This window comes from Vavraia culicis, assembly GCF_000192795.1.
Source record: "Vavraia culicis subsp. floridensis unplaced genomic scaffold supercont1.23, whole genome shotgun sequence".
NCBI classification, from domain to species: domain Eukaryota; kingdom Fungi; phylum Microsporidia; family Pleistophoridae; genus Vavraia; species Vavraia culicis.
Genome location: NW_007360626.1, coordinates 57,431 through 82,969, shown reverse-complemented (window position 1 = coordinate 82,969; position 25,539 = coordinate 57,431). Strand labels below are relative to the sequence as shown.

General features: G+C 39.1%; 15 protein-coding genes across 15 annotated transcripts; 10 read left to right on the top strand and 5 right to left on the bottom strand.

Annotated features, from left to right (window-relative positions):
• Window positions 1–1,005: 1,005 nt before the first annotated feature.
• VCUG_01497 (uncharacterized protein) lies at window positions 1,006–1,668 on the top strand (the record flags this gene model as incomplete). Its single annotated transcript, XM_008076324.1, has 1 exon — window positions 1,006–1,668. One exon carries the CDS (start codon window positions 1,006–1,008, stop codon window positions 1,666–1,668), a length of 663 nt encoding a protein of 220 aa, XP_008074515.1.
• VCUG_01496 (uncharacterized protein) lies at window positions 1,668–3,533 on the top strand (the record flags this gene model as incomplete). Its single annotated transcript, XM_008076289.1, has 1 exon — window positions 1,668–3,533. The coding sequence occupies one exon, from the start codon at window positions 1,668–1,670 to the stop codon at window positions 3,531–3,533; it is 1,866 nt and encodes a 621-aa protein (XP_008074480.1).
• A 762-nt stretch (window positions 3,534–4,295) lies between these two features.
• VCUG_01495 (uncharacterized protein) lies at window positions 4,296–5,931 on the top strand (the record flags this gene model as incomplete). Its single annotated transcript, XM_008076323.1, has 1 exon — window positions 4,296–5,931. One exon carries the CDS (start codon window positions 4,296–4,298, stop codon window positions 5,424–5,426), a length of 1,131 nt encoding a protein of 376 aa, XP_008074514.1. The 3' UTR covers window positions 5,427–5,931.
• Window positions 5,595–5,909, bottom strand: VCUG_01494 (uncharacterized protein; the record flags this gene model as incomplete). The annotated part of the gene is made up of 1 exon (XM_008076322.1): window positions 5,595–5,909. One exon carries the CDS (start codon window positions 5,907–5,909, stop codon window positions 5,595–5,597), a length of 315 nt encoding a protein of 104 aa, XP_008074513.1.
• Window positions 5,932–6,717: 786 nt separating the features above from the next.
• Window positions 6,718–10,327, top strand: VCUG_01493 (uncharacterized protein; the record flags this gene model as incomplete). Its single annotated transcript, XM_008076321.1, has 1 exon — window positions 6,718–10,327. The coding sequence occupies one exon, from the start codon at window positions 6,718–6,720 to the stop codon at window positions 10,315–10,317; it is 3,600 nt and encodes a 1,199-aa protein (XP_008074512.1). The 3' UTR covers window positions 10,318–10,327.
• A 771-nt stretch (window positions 10,328–11,098) lies between these two features.
• On the top strand, window positions 11,099–12,554 carry VCUG_01492 (uncharacterized protein; the record flags this gene model as incomplete). The annotated part of the gene is made up of 1 exon (XM_008076320.1): window positions 11,099–12,554. The coding sequence occupies one exon, from the start codon at window positions 11,099–11,101 to the stop codon at window positions 12,533–12,535; it is 1,437 nt and encodes a 478-aa protein (XP_008074511.1). The 3' UTR covers window positions 12,536–12,554.
• A 444-nt stretch (window positions 12,555–12,998) lies between these two features.
• VCUG_01491 (uncharacterized protein) lies at window positions 12,999–15,176 on the bottom strand (the record flags this gene model as incomplete). The annotated part of the gene is made up of 1 exon (XM_008076319.1): window positions 12,999–15,176. The coding sequence occupies one exon, from the start codon at window positions 15,174–15,176 to the stop codon at window positions 13,080–13,082; it is 2,097 nt and encodes a 698-aa protein (XP_008074510.1). The 3' UTR covers window positions 12,999–13,079.
• Window positions 15,177–15,902: 726 nt separating this feature from the next.
• Window positions 15,903–16,115, top strand: VCUG_01490 (uncharacterized protein; the record flags this gene model as incomplete). The annotated part of the gene is made up of 1 exon (XM_008076318.1): window positions 15,903–16,115. The coding sequence occupies one exon, from the start codon at window positions 15,903–15,905 to the stop codon at window positions 16,095–16,097; it is 195 nt and encodes a 64-aa protein (XP_008074509.1). The 3' UTR covers window positions 16,098–16,115.
• A 474-nt stretch (window positions 16,116–16,589) lies between these two features.
• VCUG_01489 (uncharacterized protein) lies at window positions 16,590–17,228 on the top strand (the record flags this gene model as incomplete). Its single annotated transcript, XM_008076317.1, has 1 exon — window positions 16,590–17,228. The coding sequence occupies one exon, from the start codon at window positions 16,590–16,592 to the stop codon at window positions 17,043–17,045; it is 456 nt and encodes a 151-aa protein (XP_008074508.1). The 3' UTR covers window positions 17,046–17,228.
• A 563-nt stretch (window positions 17,229–17,791) lies between these two features.
• VCUG_01488 (uncharacterized protein) lies at window positions 17,792–19,207 on the top strand (the record flags this gene model as incomplete). Its single annotated transcript, XM_008076316.1, has 1 exon — window positions 17,792–19,207. One exon carries the CDS (start codon window positions 17,792–17,794, stop codon window positions 18,704–18,706), a length of 915 nt encoding a protein of 304 aa, XP_008074507.1. The 3' UTR covers window positions 18,707–19,207.
• Window positions 19,208–19,223: 16 nt separating this feature from the next.
• On the bottom strand, window positions 19,224–19,527 carry VCUG_01487 (uncharacterized protein; the record flags this gene model as incomplete). The annotated part of the gene is made up of 1 exon (XM_008076288.1): window positions 19,224–19,527. A coding segment is annotated over one exon (281 nt), but the record flags the coding sequence as incomplete, so codon positions are not given.
• Window positions 19,528–19,553: 26 nt separating this feature from the next.
• Window positions 19,554–19,883, bottom strand: VCUG_01486 (uncharacterized protein; the record flags this gene model as incomplete). Its single annotated transcript, XM_008076315.1, has 1 exon — window positions 19,554–19,883. One exon carries the CDS (start codon window positions 19,881–19,883, stop codon window positions 19,554–19,556), a length of 330 nt encoding a protein of 109 aa, XP_008074506.1.
• A 235-nt stretch (window positions 19,884–20,118) lies between these two features.
• VCUG_01485 (uncharacterized protein) lies at window positions 20,119–21,597 on the top strand (the record flags this gene model as incomplete). Its single annotated transcript, XM_008076314.1, has 1 exon — window positions 20,119–21,597. One exon carries the CDS (start codon window positions 20,119–20,121, stop codon window positions 21,397–21,399), a length of 1,281 nt encoding a protein of 426 aa, XP_008074505.1. The 3' UTR covers window positions 21,400–21,597.
• A 387-nt stretch (window positions 21,598–21,984) lies between these two features.
• VCUG_01484 (uncharacterized protein) lies at window positions 21,985–23,688 on the top strand (the record flags this gene model as incomplete). Its single annotated transcript, XM_008076313.1, has 1 exon — window positions 21,985–23,688. One exon carries the CDS (start codon window positions 21,985–21,987, stop codon window positions 23,116–23,118), a length of 1,134 nt encoding a protein of 377 aa, XP_008074504.1. The 3' UTR covers window positions 23,119–23,688.
• An 889-nt stretch (window positions 23,689–24,577) lies between these two features.
• On the bottom strand, window positions 24,578–25,528 carry VCUG_01483 (uncharacterized protein; the record flags this gene model as incomplete). Its single annotated transcript, XM_008076312.1, has 1 exon — window positions 24,578–25,528. The coding sequence occupies one exon, from the start codon at window positions 25,526–25,528 to the stop codon at window positions 24,578–24,580; it is 951 nt and encodes a 316-aa protein (XP_008074503.1).
• Between the last annotated feature and the right edge of the window lie 11 nt (window positions 25,529–25,539).

The window sequence follows — 25,539 nt, the reverse complement described above, 5'->3', positions numbered from 1 at the left end:
AAAAAACCCACAGAAATGAAGCCCGCTGATCCTTTAGCCGGTTCTAAATCTCAGAGTACCGCAGAGCCAGGTAAAAAAAAAAAGATAAAGAACCAAAAGGTGAAAAAACAACAGATGAAAAACCAAAAGGTGAAAAGGTGCCAATTAAGAAAGAAGCGAAAGGCTGGTTTGCTAGGAACAGAGTATGGGTGTTGATTGCTACATTGGTTGTTATGCTTGCTGCAGTGGTTCTTGCTGTCGTTCACTACATCAGACGGTCAAATAAGTAAAGATGGTCATTTAAGTTCATTATTGCTGCGTTTTCTTTGTGTTGGTCTTATTGTGACATATTCGTTGTTCGGCGAGGAGTAGGCGTTTTGAGGTAAGCATAGTTTTTTGAAGTAAGGTTATTAGCGTTTACGTAGATTCACGCATATGTTTACCGTTTTTCATAGGTTCAGTAAGTTGGGCACCTCGAGTCATAGTTTGCGAGTTAAAATCGGTGCTGTGGTTGCAACATATCTTTCTGTTATTGTGAGGGTGTGTATGAAAGCGTAGTACAGGATGGTGTACAATGTCCACCGTGAATGTGGTGAGAAAAGATAAATAAATGGCATTTAGCAAAAAACAATTTTATACACTTTCTAACTTCCACATCATCAACAAAAGCACTGCTCAAACAAATTACAATGCTTGTTGAACTGAACAAACAAACCTTTAGTCGAAAAACTGCAAAATATGAATTTAACCGAAATTACGATTGCACTCACGCATTTCGAATAATTATAGAACGAATTTACTGTGCAAAGACAATAAAGTGTGTTGCATAGTCAAACATCCTCGCTTTACTCCCCTCCATGCCAAGTATATAAACGAATGTAACACATGCTATGATCCGTTTCATATGCATGCTGCTGGTCAATTCACATGTATTGAATGAAGCTATGTCACAAAAAAAGACATGATAACCATGTCTTAGTTATAAAGCACTGCTGATTTTATTTCACACAACTTTTTTACCCCCACATGATCAAACGAGAGGTTTTCAAATTTTTCAACATTAAAGAAAAAATAACCGAAAAGATAATTCCTGAAAATGTGGTCGAAGATCTGTTCATAGAAAAGATGGATGGTTGGACGGAAGAGAAGGGCGTCTTCGCTTTTTATTTAATTGATAATTATAAATCCAGCTACTCGCTAGATTTCAAACAAAAAATACTCTCATACCTGTCTATGGTCTTGCTCAACCCCGATGTTGTGTCCCAGAGCAGTTTCGTGCAGGAGGCAGGCCTGCTCGTTCTCATGAAGAGGATACTTGACGAGTGTGATCTTTCCTATCAGCGGGTCTACGATTGCTTGAAAGACCTAGCTGAGTATGGTGATGAGGAAAGTGCTATGAAAATCCTGATCCCGTTGATATACCAATGCAGCAAAGAGGCATCGAAATTGAATCTTTTAGAAAATTTTGCGAAGTATTTGAATGCTGTGATGATGCTCATCACCATTGAAAAGGTGCAAGTATGGTTTTGCGATGAATTTATCTGGGTCTGTGCGACTCTCAGCTGTTCGATGGCAATGATTATTATCGTGGTTTTGTGTACGAAACGAACTGTCCGTGCTTTCTTGACGGGTTCATGGAGGTATTCATCTACGAGAAATCAGATATTTTTACAAGGGCAGATCTCGTAATGAACAGGGAAACGGGTGAACTAAGGAACATAGGCACCATGATAGTTCATAAATTAGAGTACTTAGCGCAGAATGTGTATGATATGTTACTGAAATTGGTCAGCAAAAGCGAAAAAATCAAAAATAATTTTCTTAATTACCTAATACTTGTTGTCAATAGCAACAGAAATCGTGCAAAAATGGTTTATGATTACAAAGATGTTATTTCAGATGGATTCTCTATCAATCTCAACAATGTTCTGGCCATATTCTGCGAGCAGATTGTACGAAAGCAGCTTTTCAACCTGATTGACATAAGATTCATGAGTGTATTCGATTTGAAAAGTATCAGAGAGTCTGAGGACAGGAAGGAAGATGCCGATCAGAATGGTACTGACGATCAGACACATAAAGACGCAGCAAGTAGCAGGAAAGTATTTAAGATGCGTAACTTGAGTTTCTCGACCGTGGTGTTTTTCGCCAAGCTTATGTTTTCTAATTACTCGTACATCAAGTTTTTGGAACACATCAAACTGCTCGACAACGAAATCTACTCGTTGGAGCTGCTACAATCGGAGCGAGAAAGCCATGCTCGAATAGAGTATCTGAGAAAAGAACTTGAATCAAAATGCTTCGCGCTCAGAATCATTTTTTCGAGCGAGTTCTTCAAACAGCAGGAGGAGCCCATAACATCCTTTTTGGTAGAGTTCACAGAACACATCGATTTCTGCGATCTTCCTCATCAATACTTTGAGGTGGTGTTTCAGATACAAACACTCCTCATTCGCGAGCACCAGGAGTTTCTTTCCAACCGATTGCTTGGCCTGATCGAGAAGATTATGTGTAGCAAAATACGAAATTTGCATTTTAAGGAAAGCGTCATCAAAATTTTGGAGCTGAAAACAAGCAGCTTGTCGGAGAAGCTCTTTCAGTCCCTTATCCTTTTTTACTCCGACCTGCATCATTTTGATGAGTTTTTTTACGACAAGTTCAGCATACGATACTACATTCACAATATTTTGATGAACGATCTGAACGGACACATCAAGAGCCTTGCGCCAACGACGGAGAACCTGCGGTTTGTCAATTTTGTCATTGACGACACGGAGAGTCAGCTGTCGTCTGCTCTTAACTCGATCATTGAAATAAAAAGGTGCGAGGAAAAGCTTAAATATACCAAGGATCGCGAGGAAAGAAAGTCATTAAAGAGCAATATGCTTCGCGCAAAGAAGAAGGCAACAAGCTCATTTATTTTTGTTGACTCGTCTCTCAAGATGGTAAGTTTCCTGGTAGAGGAGTGCGATATTCTGACCCGGCACGAGGTTCTCAAGAAATTTGTAACCATTCTGAACTGCAATCTAAAAATGATTGTTGGTCCCAAGTGTAACGATCTGCACATCAAGAATCCGGATGACTACAATTTCAAGCCCAAAGAGCTCCTAAGAAAAATTGTGATTGTGTATCTGAAGATGGCAGATGATGTGTATCTGGACGCTATTGTGCAGGACCATTCATATTTCAACTTGTCGCTGTTTAAGAGGGCCTACTTCATCTGCGAGACCAAGTTTATACTGGATCAGAATGATCTTCTCCTGTTTAAAAGACTGGTGAGCAGGCTGGAGACAATACAGAGCGAAATTGTTGAGGACGATGAAATTGTACCAGATGAGTTTATCGATCCTATCACATGCGATCCCATTACAGACCCTGTGATACTCCTGACCAGTAATGTTACGGTTGATAGGTCTACGTTCGATGCGATAATGCTAGGAGACCAGGTAGATCCATTTAACAGGGAGGCGCTGGACGAGACGAAAATAAAGGACAACGAAGAAATGAAGAAAAAACTTGAGGAGTATTGGGAGAACAAAAAGAATAAAAAGTAGTGTATGGATATGAACAGTTCTAGTCCTTGTTTGGCATACATTTTGCCTAAAAACACAATCTTTGATTTGATGTGACGAGATGTATTTCAATGCCCAGGTTGTCTACATGCTTGGTAGCCATGTATGATCAAACGCAGTGGAGAAAGTGATTGAACCTTTTTGTTGTGTATTAAACGTAAGACTGATTTTCAATAGTTCTGTCTGTTTGCTTTTTTTGCTATTTTTTACGTTACGTGTTTTATAAATTGCTGTTAGTATGTGCGAAGCATGCGCAATTTTTTATAGCCGTAGGACGTGCGACCCGCCAAACATTCATGTCCGTATAAAATTGCCATTTTTCATCGGACTTGATGTCCATAACAGCAAATGAAACGGTTGCTGTTGGTTGATGCTGTGTGGAGAATGGACAAGCGATAGTGTAAACAAAAATCAGAGGTGTACTATAGTTGCCAAATCATTCGCGTGATCTACTGCAGAATGTTCTACGTTCATTTAAAAGGTTAATAGCTTAAGTCCATTACCAATCTATTTTATTATACCAGCCTACAGGCATGGGTATCAACACCACACATCCGTGTCGTTAACTTTAAGGTAAGAAGACCTGATTAACAACGAATTATCGTACTTCCTAACCACCAGCAATACGTAGTACCAGAAATAGCTATGGTAACATAAAACAATGGCCTACACGCTTGCAGTAATACGCCAGTAACACCTGCATTGTAACAAAATAAGCTGAATTGAACCGTTGAGAGGCTTAATATGATAATGCTCATAAAACAGTGCAACCAGCATGTGCTATGTTGGTGTGCACTGCAATACTGCAGCGCACAGGCAAATAATGATCTAAAAATTATTTTTTTAGCCCCTATGACACTTTTGGATTTGTACGAAAAATTGAGACTTTTGGAAATGCATCTGGACAAAGCAGTTTTAAAAAAGAAGCTGTTAGTCGAGGAGTCACACTACAAGCGAATAAAATGCACGAAAAGACTCAGATTATTTGTTAATTTCGAACTTTTCGAGGATTCGTTTCTGCTCAAGATTGATGGGAGAGTGATCAACGATTTTACAAACACGACAGAACTGCGAATGTCCGATGTGCTGAAGAACGTATGTGTAAAGCTTGATTTTGGAGACAAAGAGGAGGACACTGCGAAGAGAATCAAAAGGAGCGATGGCTGTTCAGAGCTGCACGAAAAAGTTTTAAGAAAGTGCTATGAGTGGTCAAAAACTAAAAACGATGTGATAGACTGCTTTGAGCTTAATTTGGAAGACATGCCAGAAAAAGTTACCGTATTGCTCGAATTTGAGAATACCTTTGATCGCTATAAGCTTGCAGCGCCGGTGCGCAAACTATTTAACAAAGAAACAGAGACCAAAACTGGTTTGCTAATTGATTTGTGGAAGTATATACGGTTGAACAGGTTGATCACCGAAACAAGTGATTTTATTGTGACCTGCGACGAGAAGCTGAGGGAAATATTTGACTGCGATCATTTCAAGATCTTGGACATGCCCAGGTTGGTTTCTGCTTTGCTACTGCCGCTTGACCCACTTATATTTGAAATACCAGCACAGAATAATTATACAAGCAATTTTGACGTTCCGATCGATGTTGATGATTTCTACGAGTTTCCGGTCATGTACTCGAACAATGTTATATTTCAACTGGATCAGAAGATTGCGGGCCTATTCGACACTTTAAAACGGGCTAACACGAAATGCGAGGTGCTGAAGAAATTTTCTGCTAATCCGAATTCGTTTATAAACGACTGGATCATTAGGCAGGGCCATCTGCTCAAGGGATCAAAATTTGATGCCAATAATAAAACATTCTATGACCCGATGATACAGGAGACAATATTCAATATGTTGCAAAGCTACAAATAAAGATTAAGTATGTGAGTTTGTACTTTAATTTGGTGTACTCTGGGTCGCATCAAAGCGCTGTCGAATACTAGGCTTAAATTTTTTTTGAAGATTTGTCTACTGCCACTTCACAAATGCAAAATATCTTGGTGCTTCGCACGGTCTCTGTATGTTGAAGACATGTTTACGTCACGAGAAGCCCTCAGCACGCTGCTTCCAGAAGAAGAGCGCTTTCACAATTCTCAGCCGTAAAAAGCAACAATTTTGTGCCATATTGCCATTAGCTTTGTTATCGCTCCCAGCAATGCAGAGCGATCGCATTGCCAGAGTATAACGCGACTTTACACACTGTGGAAAACCTCGTTGATCCGACGCATACACACGCAGAGCGACTATACCTGATAGTTCACGGCTCAAAGCAATGTTATGCACCAAATTTAAAAGTTGTACACGGAGTGGTAGTATGTGCTGATTTATGTGTACAGAAGCAGCAATAAAGAACATGTATCTCAAATAAATTCTTCCTTAATATTGTGTATTTCCATTCCTGTAATTAATTCAAATCCCAATTAAATTTACTTAATTTATTTTTAATTTTTCGTGTATTCTCTTTTTGCTATCGGCGCAAGAAAACTTGATACGAGACACATCGATTTTTAAGACAGTTTATTATCTATAAACACAATCTCGGCTATCTAGGATTGTTCTATTGGTCCTACTAGCAATTAGCACACGAATTATTTTTTGCAATCTATGTGAAAAACTAAATCGTTTAAGCGTGATAATGGCGCATATTTTAGTTAAAATCACCATCGCCTTTTTATTAGACCTTATCATACGAGTAAATTTGCCTATTACGTGTACTGAGGTGGTGTGTCCTAAGTATTTTGGGAGGGCCAACAGCCAAGCTATAGAATGCTGTGTCATGAAAAGTGTTTAACGATAATATTTAGCATTCTCAAAGTTTTATGATGCGTCTTATGTTGCGATATAGCAGACTGATGTTTTTGAATTCTTTTCAGCAATTTCATAGATATAACTTTTGTGGTCATATCAAGCCGATTAATTATCATAGAAACACAAAATGACCAAAGTACGCAATAAAGCACGAATAAATGGCGTGCAAAACAGGCATTTCAATCAATTAAAGACAGATTCTGTCATTTTGTCGTTTTCCATACAAAAAACATTGTTTAAGTGTACGTGTGGCTTTAATGCCATTTTTTGCACGCTCTATCTCCGGATTTAAACTACAAAATTACCATAAAAAATACTAACTCTTAAAAAAAATTCGATGGCCCATCGCTAATAAATGAAAAACATTCTACAGCAAATGATGGAGGAGAGTTATATCGACCGAAAGAGGGCAAAGAATCGTTTTATAAGGACGATTATAATGTTGTTGATGGCTTTAATCGCTCCATTGCTCTTTGGCATGCTGCTCATGCTGTTCCGCATTTTGGTGTTTGACTCGAACAAATTCAAAATCGAAGACATTTCGTACAACATGGCACAAGATCCTTACAACATCCACATAACAGCTGGATTCACGAACAGGAGCCCGATCAACGTTAAAATTTCGGATATAAGCATCAACTTCTACGTGTCCACCGAGCCGCAGAAATATTTACTGCTTTTTTCTGTCCGAAAGGATGAGACAATACTGCAGAAGGGGAAGCAGATAGCGGTGAAGGACCACCTTCTAAGAATTGTGGACATCAGAAATGAGAATGCTATGTGTGTTTTTAAGGCCAAAAAGATAAAAATTGCGTTAAAATATAAACTGAGCCCGAGAATATTCGGGATATATTTGGGGAAACGCATGACAGGGGATTACATCATTGATTTGGACGGCAAAGATTGCAAAACAAGAAAAAAAGTGGACATCGAGCAGATAAATGCTGTTGATGATACGCTCAATATTCATCTGAAGCTGACAGGATATGCCATGTCAGAATTTTTTAAGATCTATATACCGCAGCTAACGCTTGAAGCAAAGTGCTGTAATTACTTGTTTGATATGATAATCGATCCTATGTCGATCGAAAGAGGGGCTGTGCAGGAGAAGTTGTGTATTACACTGAAGTTTTATGATGAGCATGGCCTATGTGCCAACGATATCATCAAAAAAACGATCAAAACACTCGATAGTGGCATCGATCACTTGCAGCTGATGATGTGTCGTCTCAAGGTGGATTATGGTATATTTAACAGGTTTTTTGACAAACTGCACGTGCCGGTGCTGATGTTTGTCAGTGATCAGGTATCTGAGCCAACAAACGGCGAGAGCGCACCTCGGAATATAAACATAAACTATGATCCAAAGGATGAAGCGATTTTCATCAAAAAGATTGGCAAAGGAAACACGGTGATACGATATTTATTTGAGGTTGTGCAGCATTTGACCCTGGACTGCATTGTTGAGGATGAGATTGTTGCCGAAATTGAAATCGAGCAGTACATCAAGGGTCACATACTGAAAACAAAGGTTCAATTGTTCAATTTGCAGCGGATTATAACAACGATTCTGAACAACGGTACGGTTTATATAAGAACAAGTTTTCCAAATGCCGTGCTGCAAGGCATATTTAAAAACTTTTTCATTTCGTACGGTGTCAAAGACGGGTTAAGGTTCAGTTTTAGGGAGCACATAGAAAAATCATCGCCAGATCTGTCAATGAGATTTTTTCACAATATCAGCGAACATCCAGATCAGAATATGATTTTGATCAAATCGGAAACTCTGTCTTACTTCAAGGATGCAAGGGCAGAGTGCTTGCTTAACCTCGTCGGTTTTCGTTTCAGAGTACAGCTTAAGACCTTTTCAGTGAACTGTTTCCTGAAATTGTGCGTATTTTTTTCGAGTGAAAACGTTTTTATGGGAATAAGCTTCGTGAGCGAAGTAGAGATAATGGTTAGTGCCTCTCATAAGCTTGTTAAGGAAAAGGAAGTGCTGGACGATAGTTTCAAACACATACTTGTAAATAATAAACACGCAATAAATTTGTTTGAGCTAGTATCGGGAGAAAAGAAAACACCGTGGTACAACCAGCTAATCGATAATTCACGTTATGTGGTGTCAGGTATTAGTGGAAGGATAAATGGAACATTGTATAAGAACAGATATATCCTGACAGAGGATTTTTTTGTGATGAATCGGATTGAGAAGGGCCCTGCGGTTGAATTTACTCTTTATGACAAATTGGGCGATGAAATAGCGCATATTGAAGCTATACTGTCAAATTTTGTAATATGTTACTCGAAAGTGCACGGCATCTACATTGACGGGCTGAGTAATAGTTTTAATTTTGATATGTTAGGTTTGGGTGCGATCTCTGAGTATTACCGTGTGTCCTGCACATCAAAATCCTTGCTATCTCAGTTCATACAGCCGTTTACGTTGTTTTGCGAGTTCAAAGAGAAGCAAATTATTGAACGAGACAATATTAGAGGAGGTAAAAAACATGCGACTGCGTGCATACACCTGAATACATTCCGTGGGCTGGGTATAGGTGGTATTTTGCACTATGCAGAGAAAAATCTAAAAACGAAAGACTCCAGTTCGCCAGGATTGCGCATTTCGTGGTCGGATATCAACATAGAATCGCGATGTGATGAGAATGACAGTTTTTTTAGATTCCATCTTCAAGAATCAAATGTTGCACTGACGAGTTTTGCGCAGAACACCCGGAAATCGCTTGGATATCCTCTATCCATAGGCTTTTTGATTGAGTACAGGACTTCAGTATCAGAAGACCAAGTGAATGCTATTGATAATGCACAAAATGGCAATGCTAACGCGGATGTAAAGCAGATAGCTGAGCGCAAGTTTTTTTTAAACAAGTTTTTCAAAAAACACAAGAATTTCTCGGTCCAGGAATTCGCCAAGTTCATAGCCAAGGATGATAACAGCGGGAGCAGCACTAATGATCCACCAAGCTTAGAGATCAATGTAGATGAAAATCCCTACATAGTACAAATTGTGCTAAAATATCCAAATTTACAGCGAAAGATTGGAAGAATATGGTCTTTTCACAAGTTTTTAGGTTTTGAAACACTGCCATCTGAAATTACTATTCATTTGATAATAGAAGAATTCCAATTGTTGCACATAGCGATACGCTCTATCAATATGGTAGCCGTTGATGCAGCAGTGGATCAGACATTGACATTTCCTATTTATTATACTCGGCATGACAGCCGGGTCAGTAATCCGGTCAATGAATCAGAGTCTGACCATATTTTAAAGTTTCAAACCAATATTTCGCTCAAGGTATCGAAAAAGCACCAATCCTTCCATATTAAGGATGTATATACCGCCTTTACAGTGTGGAGTGATGTATTACAGTTCATGAATGGTGGGCGAACAGATTTGTTGTTTAGGTCCATGAAACGGTCCGAGCTGTTTTACATATTCACAAAGATAGGTTTTCGCTTAACTCTCAACCTAAAACATGATTTGAGTGTATTTATGGGAATCAATGGCAATTTGTACTTTGAGCTTAACATTGCGAATTTTTGCCACGACAACGCAGTTTTTTTGCCGGTGTATTTCAATTCAAGTGGACGAAAGAAATTTATATTTCCTCCAAATTGTCAACCGCTTAGTAATTCAACACATCCGTTTTCCGTGTATGTTACGTACGGGAATATGCTTTTAGAAGCCCATTCGTTCTCGGTTATACCTTTCATTGGTAATTTTGCAACTTCATACGAATATATAACGGCTTACCTTATTGACCATTTCTTTTTCATCGTTATTGAGGATAGTGACATATTGTACCAGTCGTATGATTCCAAAACGATTGACAGGATGATAGACCGATGTTATCTTAGTACTCCTAGAGATAACGTCCGATCTTTACGAGAAAACACGTACCGTGCATATGAGAACACGCCTACCAATGTATGATATTTACCAGTAAATAAATAAGTTATATTGTTTATTTGCGTGATACGCCCCTTATGACCATTGTTATTCGTACCGTTCACCATAGCTGTTACCATATCTTGTGATAATTGCAGCCCCCTCTCCATGTTTAATATTAAATTGTTCAAGGACCGCTTTGCCTTGCATACCTATTCCGTTGATATGCTTTTTTGAGATCCATGTGGTCGCAATCTTTGGGCATTATCGCCAAACACATCCCAGGTGATCGCCTTCACACCATACAAGAATTAAATCTCTTATGTAAGAAAAAATACGTGATTCTATTTTCAAGCATTCATGTACACAGTGCTGTTTATTAACAACTAGTTCACTTGTTCAACCTTGATGTGTCTCCTCTCATGTTTCAGGCCAGCGATTGGAGCACTCTGTGCCAAGAGAGCATTTTTGTGTTGTAAATGAAGTTGGAACCGGTATTTGTCATTAAAATGGCACAAAATGGTTGTGCATTGTGGATAAAATATTCGTAAAGTCGCACTTGGCTGTCAGCAATTTTACGGGATTTCAATTTTTATCCGTTGTGAATGTCGCAACACACCCATCTGTAGAACATTTTCCACGTATTATTTTTATCCCTACCTCGACTCGGGTCATACATTCATAACTTGTATCCAAATTTGGTGCTAAAGAACATGTGTACAATGATTAAACCGTGTATAACCAAATATTCTTGGATCCCTACCTCGTCGCCTACGTACGAGACAAAAATTTGCCTGCGTTTTTACCAGGAAATAAGTGACCCCCCATGGATTTTAGCAACACCGGTTTGCAATCAATTCTTAACAATTCCATACAGCATAAGAATGTCAAATTGATAATGACAGTCAGCAAAGCCGAAGAGCTGATAGACATTGTCGCGACCACATTCAGGGCGGATCCACACAGAAAGATAATCGTTGACAGCTACAACAACCTAATAATTACCTCAGAAACAACCAAAATTCTCAGCTCAATCAAGCTGGTACATCCCATTCAGTTTCTCTTCAAGGATATTTTGCTCAAGATGTCCAAACTGGGTGATGGCAACACTTTTTTGATACTTTTTGTTGGTAAGCTGCTCAGGGAGTGTAAGGACTTGCTTGTTAAGGGAATGAAAGCGCACAGAATTGTAGCAACACTGAAAAATATAAAGGAAGAGCTTTTTAAGATCATGGATGAGCTCAAGGAAAAACAAGGGATTGATTTCAGCGATGAAGAATTGCTGAAAAGAACTTTGATGCCAATCCTGAAAAATGAAATACTTGCCACGCTTTTGAGTAAGTCTGTTGTTGAATCTGGTTTTGTAAATCCGGATGACATAAGGATTCAAAAGGTACAGACGGGATGTCTGGACGATAGTTTCATCGTGCATGGTATGTTTTTGGAGAAGGTACTGCAAGGAACAGTCAGGAAAAGCGGTGGAAAAATAGCAATTTTCAACACTTCGCTCGACATTGAACGAACCGAAACGAAAGGAACTTTGTTGTTCGAGAAGGCCGAGGACATGCTAAGATTTAGCAAGGATGAGGAAAAGCGGATGGAATGCCTGGTGGATTCAATATGTGAAGGTGTAAATGCTGTTATCTGCAATGGGAATGTCAATGAGCAGTATGCCGAGTTCTTTAATAACAACGATGTGATGGTTATAAAGGTGAACTCTAAATTTGACATAAGGCGGATTATGAGAATGTCGAGAGGTAGTTTGCTGCAAACCATAAGAAAGCCGCGACGTGAAGAGACTGGAGAAATAGACAGCATCACAACGGTTTACGACGAGAACAAAACATACCTGCAACTTGAAAAGAAGGATTCTAACATCGTGTCAATCGTTCTCAAGGACAGCCTTGCATCCAATTTGGATGAATCGGAGTTGCTGCTGGAAAAGGGCATAAAAATTCTGGAGAGCTTGCGAGGCAATGATTGCTATTTTGTTGATGGAGCCGGAAGGTTTGAGCTGCAGCTTTCGGATCGCCTGGCTGAGTTGTCTGCAAATATCCGAGATTCATCAAAATTAGTTTACTCTGCTGTTATAAAGGCACTTAGCTATTTCTATCCATCAGAAAATGCTGATAATGAACAGCTTAAGGACATTTACAGTGTCAAGCGGCGCACACTTGAGTATGCCATTGACTTGGCCTGTGAGGTGTTGATGATCGAGGACTATTTGGTGGCAAAGAATGAAGGGCCGGTAGCAAATAATTAAAGGTATTAAGGTTGTTAGCTATGTCATGCATTGGCAATGTAATTTATTTTATTGTCTTTAACCGCGAATTCAGCAAAGTGCGTTCACGTAGTGTTGTGCACAACAAGAATATTTTTATGGCTAAACGAGCCATCAATGCTTGAGATGCAAGTATCATTTCGTATCATGGATGATAAAAATATTTAAATTAAATTTGCTGGGTATATAAGTGAGTGTTGCACAGGGCTCATTGCGTGTAGGTTTTGTAATCTGAAGCCTGAAATATGTGCTGTCGTGTAGTAGGATGTTATGTTTGGCATTAACACGATGAAAAAAAGTTTAAAATATGCAAAAGATATAGCAAGAAATTTTGTATCAGGCCGGTTGGTCACAGCATAGAACGCAAATAAAGGAGCAAGAAAACGGTGCCATCGGTTCTGTTATGATCAAACACGCGAGCAAACACAATATAAAGGATTTGATCCACCAGCTGGAACGCTAATTTATTTAACAAACCTCATCAGCAGATAATCAAACGAGTATCTGGTAAAACTACATCATTGGTTCATTTACTCTCGGTGTTCAGACTTTCAACACATGTTTCCTTCAATTTGTCCTTGAACTTGCCACTGGCTACGTTTTCCAATACAATGCGCTCATCCAGGCTTAAAATGTCTATGAGCGGTATAAAATTACTCATGTTAACACCAACGCTCACAAATCTTTTTAAAGTTAGGAATAGCTCAGTTGATGGATAGTTCCTTAGCCGCTGCTTGAATGTTTTTGCCATTTTTTCTAAGCATTTTGTTTTTATGTTTTTCTCATTGCGCAGAAAGTCGGTGAAGAGCTCGATGAGCAGGCTAATATCTTTGCATTTGATCATCAAAGACCGATAATGTTTTGCTGACCGGAATATTATACCAGCCTTATCCTTAAAAACGCCAGTGCAGATGAACTTGGTTAGATTGTTGTAAAAGCTGCCATCTCGTGGAAATTGATCAATTTTTGTGCTTAAATAGGCAATCGACTGTGTATAAATGAACTCAAAAGCGTGCATCATGTCCTGTACATCATCGGTACTTATATTCCTACTCAATTCATCCATTTTTGAATGTACAAAACGAACAAGCTCAGACAGCTCATCAAAACTATCATCATTCCTGTCGCTGAAGACAAGTGTCCTTACCTGGTCAACCTGGTCCGAATTTATGTGCCATAAAGCCTTGTAAATTACTCCTGCATTGTTGAGCGGCTCCACATCGAAGTATTTTATCAAGTCTTCGTGCTCAATTTTTTTCACGATTTCGTTTACATACGATTGATAATCAGTCTCTAATTTTTTGAGGAGATTGAAATAGTTCAGTCTGTAAATTTGACCGTACTCGTACAGCCTGTCGAGCACTTTAGTAGTGCAGTTTGAATTTACATACACCTCGTTTTTGATGCGCTCAAGCATTTGCACAATAATTTCGATGCTTGTTCTGCTATCCTTTACGACCGAAAGCAAGGCGTAAACTTTTTCAAGATTGGTGTGTCGATACATGTTTAATATGAGTAAGTGGCAGTTGCCTTTCCTACAACACGGCACGCTACGTCTTATTCTATCAATTACATGATCCAGGTATGTTTCCAATCCTCTTTTTCTGATTTCGATATTCCGAAAAACCTCAACTCCTGACTTGTTGTACAAGAGGTGGTAAACATCGTAGATATTCTTGCCCTGTTTCTTAATCTTCTGGATCACATTCCTTATCCTGTTCGGATGACAACTGCCCAGGATGCCAAGCAATTCATCCTCCCTGTCTTCAGCGCTGAACACGTCGTAGAGAAAATCTGCGGCTGCCGAGCGCGTGCTGCACGATATTGCCTCCCTGGCAAGCTTCTTGATAATATCCACAAAATCAATCTCTATGGTATATTTTTTGTACAATTTTCTTAACGTTCTTAGCGCTTCAACACGGACTTCGTCTTTGCTGTCATGGAGCGCTAACAGCAATTTATCGATCACTAACGTGCCAAATTTTTCATAAAATAAAAAAAGCTCCTGTATAACAACCATACGTGTTGGATAATAAACATCCTTGAGCCTGTTCAGTACTATATTGATGTCAAAATCGTGATTTGTTTTCATTTTGTACATAAAAATTCGAACTGAGATGAACGTTGCAATATATCTTACCGTTTCTGACGGGTCTGTTGTGTGCTCAAACACTTTATTCTCATCAATTTTGGACAAAAGAGCTAAATTTGATAGTTTTTCAAACTTAGCCTGGTCATTGTTTTGTTTTATGTTGTTCCAACACTTGAAGTACAGGTCAGGATGCCGTCTAACAATCTTGCTTAAATACTCCAGGGAATTATTAAGGATGAAATCTTCATCCATGTTTGTTGGTATATCTACCACGTCATCCGCGCCATTAGCAATATTCTGTTCGTTTACACTCCTTCTATCCACGCTGTTTTGATCCAAATTTGTGTTGCTCTCCAGGTTGTGTATTATATCGTTGCTTGTTAAAGTGCCATGCCTGCTTTCCTTCGCAGCTAAACCATCAATACTCTTCATCTCTGAGCTGTCCATTAAGAAGGTTATTTCTGTTGTACTTTCCACATTTTCTTTTTCATCGGAACACTTCGCAGCCTTTTTTCTTCTGGTAATCGGCATTTCAATGGGATCTGAAATTATGACTTTTTAAATTTGCGAAAAGCAAATCTCACACGTTTCTTTTCCTTTCAAAAAACTGTACTTGATCACTTCTACGTGTTTTCACACGTTAGAGGATTCGCAGCCGATTAGCATTCCACTCACATGCATACTTATCCACCACACTTATGCATCCATACGGTTTAAAAAGAACGCAAATACTGTGCTAGAGCCGATGCTTGTTATTTCTAAATTCTAAACAGCACTTCTCATGGTTTTGATTTATTTTGTGGATGAGGTATTTACAGTTCATACACAAGTGCGGTGCGCTGATGAAAAAACTATTAGTAGGATACAGAGTCTGTAAATATCGTGCTTGAAGGTCACCTCTAAACATTTAAATAGCTTTGCTTTTACTATTAGGCAACATAAGCCATTTATTTACTTTGCTCACTTGATCCTTGTGCTATGAAGAAGGCTCTCTAGAAAGGCATCGCCATGATTTCTTCGGTAGATATTCAGCGTTTCTGAGCTTACAAATAAAAGTAATGGCTAATATGATGAACAATATGACAGTGTTGGTCTTGTATTTGACGTAAAAACGAAAAACAAACAAGCACCTGCAAAACCTTCGTAATGTGCAGTACACGTGAACAAGAAGCCATAAGAGTTACCCGTATTTATTTCTAAACTGTGGCAAATGAGCAGGAAGATGCAATTTCTCACCTAAAAATTTTTGCCCCTAGAATGCCGAAGAGGAAGAATACGAGCCATCACAACCAGAACAGAAAGGATCACCGCAACGGTATCAAACAACCAGACAGGAACAGCCTCAGTACCAATGGAACAGATGACAAGATCCTCAGAAATGCAATTTATTCGAAAAAGTACAACCAGATAGGAAGGGAGAAGTACAGTGAGTTATATGGTGAGCAAAAATAAAGTTTTATTACGGTGATACGCTGTTTGGCCGTGTATTTTTGCTTACTGTAACGGTATTGCTTGTTACGGTTGTTTTTAGGGATTCTATATCCTGGCACTTTCATCTTTCAATGGCAGCGAACAGATTTGCCTACTACACTGGCTGTGCCATGCATCATATCATTCATATGCTTGTTTCAGGATGTATTTGTTTGTTGGTGTTTTTCCCGTGGGTGTTTCGGATCCTCAACTTTTTGTTGCTTTATTCTAATTGCCGCAGTGTTGAACAACGGATTTGTATTACAGCACGGGATAAACCTTCAGCAACATAAATATTGGTAATCCGCTCTTCATACCATTTTAATAAAAGATGAGCTTTTGCATGGCAATGATTGCCTGTGTTAGAAGATGTTTATTCGATGTGGCGTGAATGCATCCTTATTTCAACGGTATGGTGGGAACTGAGAGCGCTATTTTTCATGATTTCACCATATTTTCCCTTTACCCATACGGATGATCCTAATCATAGATGTGTACGAAATACCTGCAGAAAAGATCATTCAACATATTTACGGCACAAAAATGTTCAAGGAGATAACCGAGAAGGAAAGTGTACCGAATATTGAATCTAGTGCTATTTTTCAACATCTGAATGCAGTAAGAACGGCCGATCCTGCTAATTTTTTTGTGAGAAGCGAAAATTACGACTGTAAAACCTTAAGTAAATTGAAGTATTACTTCGATGAAGTATGCGAAGTAAGTGGTACACTCCTAAAGATAACCGAGAAGAAAAAAAGAGAAGTAAGATTTTATGATATAGTGAGAGACGAGAAGGAAATAGTTGACTTTGTGAGAATAAAAGATGACTTGGGAGAGAAAGTAGGCGGAACAGCTATATCACGAACGATAAAACCATACTTAGATGCTCAGGAAGATGAAGTTGTGTTGTTTCCGAGTGATGAGGAGTAGAGTGAACAAATGCGTGTTAAAATGCTTTCTGTAGTTTGCAGTACATGTGAAACCCAGAAAATAAGATAAATTGCCTTCTAATCTTTATTTGCGACACGAATGGTGCCTTTGATCTCGTATATTTTTGATAATAAGATTTTCCGCTTTTTCCGCCCGCGAAGGCATTTCATGGCTGTATTTTTGCAAGTATTTCAGATACTATCGATGTGCTTGGTGATAAATTAAGTAATATTCTCGAATCAATCTGCGCCATGGACGAATTCCTTGACAAGCGATTTCTATGTTCTAAAAGAGTCACAAAAACATGAGTGTTTACATAATTAGTTCAAGCCACCACAGAAGTGTGCTGGGGTGTTTTTGGTGTGTGAAGAGATAAGAAATGACTTTTAGCAAAATATTAAATTTACGGTTCCAATGTCGATTAGTCGAACAGCTTAAACTGATGAATAATGTTCAGTTGTGAATGAAACCCGAATTAATACACAGTGAGAGTGTGCTTTCGGTGCATAGTACTTCGTTTGTAATTCTAATTCTGTTCCTTGCACGAAGAATGCAGCAAACTATCAAGAAATACATTTACAACTAAATACAAGTTCAGAGCACTGTTGAGCCAGTCGAAAACGCTTTCATTCCTATAAATTAAAACATTCAAGTAGTTTTACCGAATATACATGTTTACTTATTCTCCTGCTACGCTTTTTTGTTCAGTAACACCTTTATCAAAATTCTGCTTCGGTAGGCCCCTTATGTTCATCTTAAACAACTTGAGCTGTGTAAAACCGCTCACAGTAAAAAAAATAAACCAACGATACATCCTAGAACTGGATGATCCGCCGATTGTACAGCATGCCAACGAGCGGCCCACAGAAGATAAAATACTGCTCGTCGATACGGATGAAAAACACGATCTAAAAAATATAAGAAACGCTGAGTACTGCGCCTTCTTTGATCTAACAACGAAAATCGTGCAGGAGGACACTGGTGATATTAAATCACTTTCGTATGACGAGCTGAGCATTTTGCACGGCTCGAAGTACGCAAGGAAGGCTATCAATAAGAGAGACGTGCTCGAGAACGACATAAATGTTGACAGAATAAACTTTGAGAAATATGCAGGCAGCGAGCAGATTGTTCCTACTTTTAATACCAACGCAAAGAATGCAAAGAGCATTTACAAGCTGAGCATAATGTTCGACAAAAAATTGGTGAGGGAGGTTAATCACTTGGAGCTGAACTGCAAAAGCATACGGATCGTTGATTATAAATACCGAGACAGCTTTAAGGCTCATTTTATAATATTAGACACGATTTTGTACGTGCTGGAAAAGAACTATGTGCCCGAGCGACTGCCGTACGGCGATATTATGTATGACGTATTGAACACAGTTTTGAGCACAAGGGAGCAAAACGCGAATATTGAGCGCAATAAATACAGGCGATACGGTAATAACGAGCGGTACAAATTCATAGCTATGGCATGTGTGATCCTGTTGATTATCCACAGGTATGAAATTGACATCAGTAACATGCCCAACTTTGGCATCAGTGATGCCGAAATTACCAAAATTATGAGACTGCTTGGGTGCAAATGTGACAAAGACAAGTTTAAACTTGCACGAGTGCCCGAAACCAAGATAAGGGCGAGAAGAGGATTTAGATGAACGATAGTAGCACTTTGAATAAAATTTAATAAGCATACATCAATGATTTGGTAAAATGATGAGATACAGGTTTTTTTACGCGCCACTACCAGCAATAGCGCTCGTGACAATACTACGCAAAAGTTTTTGCCCGCTATAGCAAGAATAACATGGTTAATGATGAAACACAATCACAGAAACAAACCATAGCTTATCTTTTCACTACTAATTGAGGTACTTCGGTAAAAATTATCTTTAGCTAAGTCATACACTGACAGTATATCATGTTTGATTATCTTTCACTGCGGACTTAACGCAGGAATAGTTTGTCATAGCTCATACACGATTGGTATATTCTCGAGTTGAACGAAAGAACCGTGATTTTTGACCAGGCGCCAAATTATCAGCACCGCTCGTCCCTGATCGCACCCAACAACGGTCGTGCTAACGAAAGAAAAACATAGTTATCAGTCTAACACTACGCCATCCAGATATTCGGTCCTCAAAAAGAATAAAACACGCTCTTTCTCAATGCTCTCACCATATTCCCAAACCTAGTGTTTAATTAATCGTTCTCCTGATATTAGCCCATGCGCAATTTTCCGCCAACTTCCCAAATCCACCAGTAGGATACCAAATAGGCGCATTACACTCTCCGCACAGCTTCTTGTTCTGTGTGTGCGAGTAGCACACTGTCTGTGCATCACAGCTTGCACATTTAACCCTTATAAAGAATCCGTTTGGGTCGGGAATCAACTTTTTGCGCTTGTTCGTTCGTTTTACTTCTTCTAACGTAGGATACAGTAAATCTTTTATTGCCTGAATTAGATGTGAGTGAACCACTTACCATTTTGCAGGGTCTGAGTTTTTAAAATTTTTTGAATACTGAGGGAAAGTATGGCTTTGAAATAGCTGATAGAGCTAATAAACAGAACTGGTGCAATTTGAAGGATATTGTGGTAGACAGTGAGAGTATGAAAGAATACTTCAACGTGCTTATGTGATATTTCATATGTTTGTGCCAAAGGAATTTACTACGGGTTTGATAGCGATCATGGAAAAAGCTTTTGCTGTGCAACCGTTGGATACGGCCTCTACAAGCGCAGAATGAAGAACCACCGGCAATGGATCGTAGCGTTAGCCACCAAGAATAGAGCAAAACAAGTATGCCGTTTACAGGGTCCTGCATGTTGTGCATCTAGGACCTTGCCAATGGCTTGTTCATTTTGGCTGCCATGGCATCTATTTGGTCGATATTTCTGAAGAACTTTTTTACACGAAAAGCACTTTTATTTACTTCCACTCCATCTTCACATGCTACATTTTGCTAATACGCTATGAAACTAAGACGACTCGCTTGTTCTAGACAAAGTTGACGAGCACCACAGTTCAGTTCACGGTTTTCTATCCTAATTTTAGGAGTCCTTGTTAAAATGGAATTCCATCCTGTTACATTAGAAATACTGAAAAACTATAAAATATCCTCAGAAACAGACATAAATTTGGAGTTGCTCACACTAATTATCGATTCCAAGACTTTTTTAGACATCAATTTCGTTTACAGGTACATTTTCACGTACAAAAAAAATGCCAAACGCAGAACCACGACTATGAGAAGGCTTAAAGAATGGATAAAGACGTATTTTGAATACTGCGTGTACAAATATGTTGACAGTCGCATTTTGTGTGTTGAAAAAATGAGCGTTTCTTCATCATTTGTGCTGCCAGAGCATACATGTGCACTCCTGCAGTTGAAAGACGATTGCGATATAAAATTGCAATGCATTACCAAGAGAACGCTTCGTTTAATATTTGTTAATAGGGAAAAGACGAAAAAACAGCTTTTGTCGCAGCCTGTAGATGATTACAAGGGACCGTGTCCGAGCACACCCGCTGATGACGAGCAGGGGAGCGATTGCCGAACAACAAAACAAAATTCAAGCAAACAACATAGTAACAAAGAGAAAGAGATAAATCTGCACGATAAAGGGGATAAGCGGCGCGAAGGGCTGACACAGAATACTAAATGCTCAATAGACCAGAACAATCAGGAAAACGATGAACCGGGAACAAAAATAAGAAAAACAAGACGAACAAGTACGAGCACAAAAAAGGACGCGGAAATTACATGCAAAGAAAAATTTGAAGACAAGAACGGTTTTGATGGAGGTGATGGTGGAGTAGCGGATAGAAGTGCTAAGCGAACAAAAATACTGGGAGTTCACAGTTTATCAAATTACATAAAGAAAGAAAAACTAGTGGAAAAAAAGGACAGAAACAGCAGCAGGTTCGTGCCCATTAACTTTCCTCCGAACACTTTGATATTCCAAATAGGTCTTGGGGTCAAATCCACGAGAAAATACGAAACGAACAGAAAATTGACGTACATTAAGTTTCATGATACGATACGACCATCCATCCACGCTTTCTATACAAAATACAGAACCAATAACAGCGTGAAAAGAATACCGTTCGTACTAAATTATGACGAAGATTCTGATTTGCTATGGAACGATGATGAGTCGGGTGAGTCTATAAACTACGCCACAGATAGCGAGGATAACATGGTGGAAGAAGATAGCTTTGAATGTTCGTGGATCGAAGAGGGTGATGAGCACAGCACCAAAAGAGCAGATCTAAGTTTCAGGATGACGCTGCCTAACATGAAAATAAGTTTTCTTAAAGACAAGAGCAAATATAAATTCCATGACTGATACAAAGCTGTGCCAAGGTAATAACTGTTTTTACGCAGTGTATAACTCAGCAATCAAATTTATATTGCGCTTTGTCTGACAATTTGGTTAATTTAGCGATAGTTAGTGCATGTTAAGTAATTGCACGCTATAATACGCTGCTTTTGCGTAAATAAATACTTGTTCTGCAGCAGCTCTGCCCAACACTTTTAACCGCCAAGCAGAGGTACCATGCTGTGTACCAGTAATTAAACGGTTGTTTTGTTTAACGAATTGGCTAGCTGTTTTTCTTTAGTTCGTTTCGGCATCAAAATGCACTATTTTTCACCAAAAGAATGGTCATTTATCCCCTCGTATAACAACGCCTGAACAACACGTTTTTCTATTCCGCTGGGAACATGGTACCGCATTCAGTTGAATGCGTTTCGCAAACAAATGAATTAAAAATTCAATTAATTACGTTAAGCTTTTTGGCAGATAATCGCAAAACGTGCCAAACATTTCTAGCGCTTAATATCACCTCAAAACAAAGAATGCAATTATTTTGCCAATCTACGGTGTACATCAATTCCCTTTATATTTTATTGTATCGAAAAATCCACCCATATGAAAACAATAAACCTTGACAATATTTTTAGCACAGAACCGCGGTATAAGAGACTAAGCAGAAAGAACAGCCAGAACAAAACGGTGTACAACGACCGATACACCAAGAAATTCGGTTTTATGGATAAAATAATAGCAAGCACACAGATTATTACGGAGCCGCGCTACAAACGACTGGAGACGCGCAAGGTAGACACGTCTCCATTTAGGATACTTGATGCTCCTGGCGTATACGACGACTACTACCTGAACATATTGGACTGGAGTAGCAACAACTACATCAGCATCTGTCTCGCTGAAGAAATTTACCTTTACGATGTGGCCAACAAGGACGTGATAAATTTGGCAACGTTCAAAAGTGGAGTGTACGCGTCATCTCTCAGGTCAAACGGTAACGTGCTGGCTGCAGGCATAAGTAACGGCGATATAATATTCTACGATGTGGAGAAATGTAAATTAATGGGAAAGCGCAGCTTTCACCAAACACGGGTAACCAGTCTAGATTGGAACGGCAATGTGCTAAGCAGCGGCAGCAGAACAGGGTTGATAAGCAACATTGATCTGAGGGACAACAAGGAGATCAGTAAATTTAAATTTCACACGCAGGAGGTCTGTGGGCTAAAATGGAGCAACTCAAAAAGGTATTTGGCGAGCGGAGCAAACGATAATTGCATCAATATCTGGCAATTGGGATCGAATTCGCCGCGCTATACCTTAAACGGACATTCATCCGCTGTGAAGGCCCTGGATTGGTGTCCTTGGAGAGTGAGCATCCTTGCAAGTGGCGGTGGATCCAAAGACAAAACTGTGCGATTCTGGGACATCGAAACCGGTACGTGTGAGAGTAGCGTGGAGATGTCGTCACAGGTGTGTGGTATTCATTTCCTTGCCAGGTATAAGGAGATGGTCACTGCACATGGATACAGCGAAAACGATATCTGTCTCTGGAAGGTTTCCAATTTCAAAAAGATCTGCTCGTTTGGAAAGCATGATAACAGGGTGCTCTACACGGTTTTGAGCCCTGACCAGACAATCGTGGCGTCTTTAGCAGCGGACGAGAACTTGAAATTCTGGAGGATCCTTGATAGAACGGATGTCTCAACACCGATTGTGGAAAGTGTCAGCATAAGATGATGTAATGGTAATCCGGTATAGAACAGGCAATCAATAAAGGTATCGTATCATGGTTGGTCTGCAGGCGCGTTGCTTGTTCAAATTACAATCTTGAGCAAGTTAAAGATAAAAATGGCATTGTTCCACCATTCACTTTACATGTGAGCACAACAACGGGTGAAAACTGAAAACATTTTCTATTGACCGGTGCTTGGTGTCAACAATACGTTTAAAACCGTGTTTTTGTGTACTTGCACTGTGTAACGTATTTATTTCACATATTTCATCGTAAACAGCAGAATTGTACACGAACTGGTCCAAAATATTTATTACAAGCACTAAACAACTACCGGGTATGTATGCGAATTACGCCACTCAATCACACCACACTGATCACTCAACACATATTTTCACCAATCCAACACCAACTCGGTCCATTAGAAACGAAACGTGCACCCGCCAATTGCTACCGATCAGAGCACCGTTTTAACGTGCAACACGTTTCATTAGTAACCATTCCCTGTGTGTGCTGTGGCTGTTATAGCATACTTCTTCATTTCTTACATCATCTGATTAAACCATATTTGCTCATTTCGGTTTTCCAATTACACCCGCTATCTGCAGAATTATGATGACGAATTTGGTAATCGACCAAAAGAATATAAAAATGATAATCGCCATCTTAGCACTCATTATCCGTGCCAGTATGGAGTAAATTTATATTTAAATATTTTTCTTTTTACAACCAATAATATTTTTTTTGATGATTTATCCGTGGTCATCAATAGAAATAAGACATATGATCACAAATTTAAATGAAACGAAAAACTGCCGATTTGATATTAATTATTGGCATGTTGGTATGAATTGTTCATGATAAGCACGGTATGCCCCCCTTGTGTGTCTGTTATCTCAAATAAATACTTCGTATTTAGGTAAGGAGTAGGTGATCATGTTCCTGGCTTTGCTGCCTGTTCCTGGAAAAGGATAATCGTGCCAGAGCGCGCTAAAGGAGGTTTCCTCTTTTTGACACGCCAAAACAAAGTGAAAAGAGAACATTACGTGCGGTACACCTCCTTTTGCAAGACTAACGTATTACAGACATTTTATTTATCCTATATACCGTTCACTTAAGGAGGATCTAAAATGCACCAAGGATTCGAAGCACCGGTGCACAAACAGTCAAAACATAAATGAATGAAAGTATTTATACCATATCAAAGGATACTGGCGCTGTGATTGGTGCAGCAGCAGCATTTCTCATATTGATAGGCTGTTATGATCAATAAAACTTTTGATTTAGCACGTTAATAAAGCTCGATATAGCACTCATAGAATAGTGGCATGCAACCTTTTTTTGTCATAGGTGAATGACAACTTTTGCCTTGTAGATGGTATTGAGGCATAGCCCGAGGTGTTCTAAACGCTCTGTCCAAAATTTTGAAACAAGCCGAAGATCATGCGTTCATTTTGTACCACTTTATTTACGTGGCCCGTTTGATCGACAAACGGGGTGTTCGGCATACGAGCTAATCATCAGCTTCTTTTCTAAATATTGTACAATAAAGGTTGTGTGGTACGACGTAAATATTTCGATCTCCATCTTTTTTCCGAGTCCTTCAAGAAATGAGATATCCTCCGAGAACTCGTTATCCACAATGTTGTTCTTCAGACCCGTTAACAACTTACAGTCCCGTTGCGTTAGCGCTATCAACTCATTTTTTATGATTTTGTACTCAAAGACATCTCTAGAGGTGATTCCTACACGTAGCATACCGCATATTTTCGACTTGTAGTTCCTAAAAATGTTCAATCCAAAAGGATCCAAGTCAAATAAACCGTAAATCTGGCAGTTCATGTGCTCAAGTCTTTGGAGAAATGCTAACGTGTTATGATCCGGATATCCCTTGCCTGTAACAAGAAGAAAATTAATTGTTTTGTTGTTCCTGAGAAATACCTCTTTGATGAACGTCATCATACAGTCCTTCTCAACAACCAGAACCGAAGAAAACCTGCACCTAATCTCTACGATCTCGTTCATGTCGGGTATCAAATTCTGGTGAAGAGTGTACGTCTTGCCATGTTCTATGAATGTGATTTCGCCGTAAAAAAGGCCCTTTAGACTTGCAGCAACGTTAAAATCTATCAGCCGTATTTTGTGCAAATGTGCAAATCTGTCGATCATCTTGTTAACGGTTTCTTGTCTTTTGAAAATGTTAGGTGAGGCATAGAATATTTCTCTCTTTGTTTTTTTTATGTTATCAACGAGCATGCCGTGTATTATTTCATAAAATTTCAGTTCCTTTATCGATCGGTCATTTTTAATGTTGTGTGCAAGTTTTGCAGTTTTTTCTCGTATGATTTTGATGAGCTTATGCATGTAAACGTAAATGTTGGTCGATTTAAGCGATAGAACGATTATTTGTTTCATTTCTTGATCCA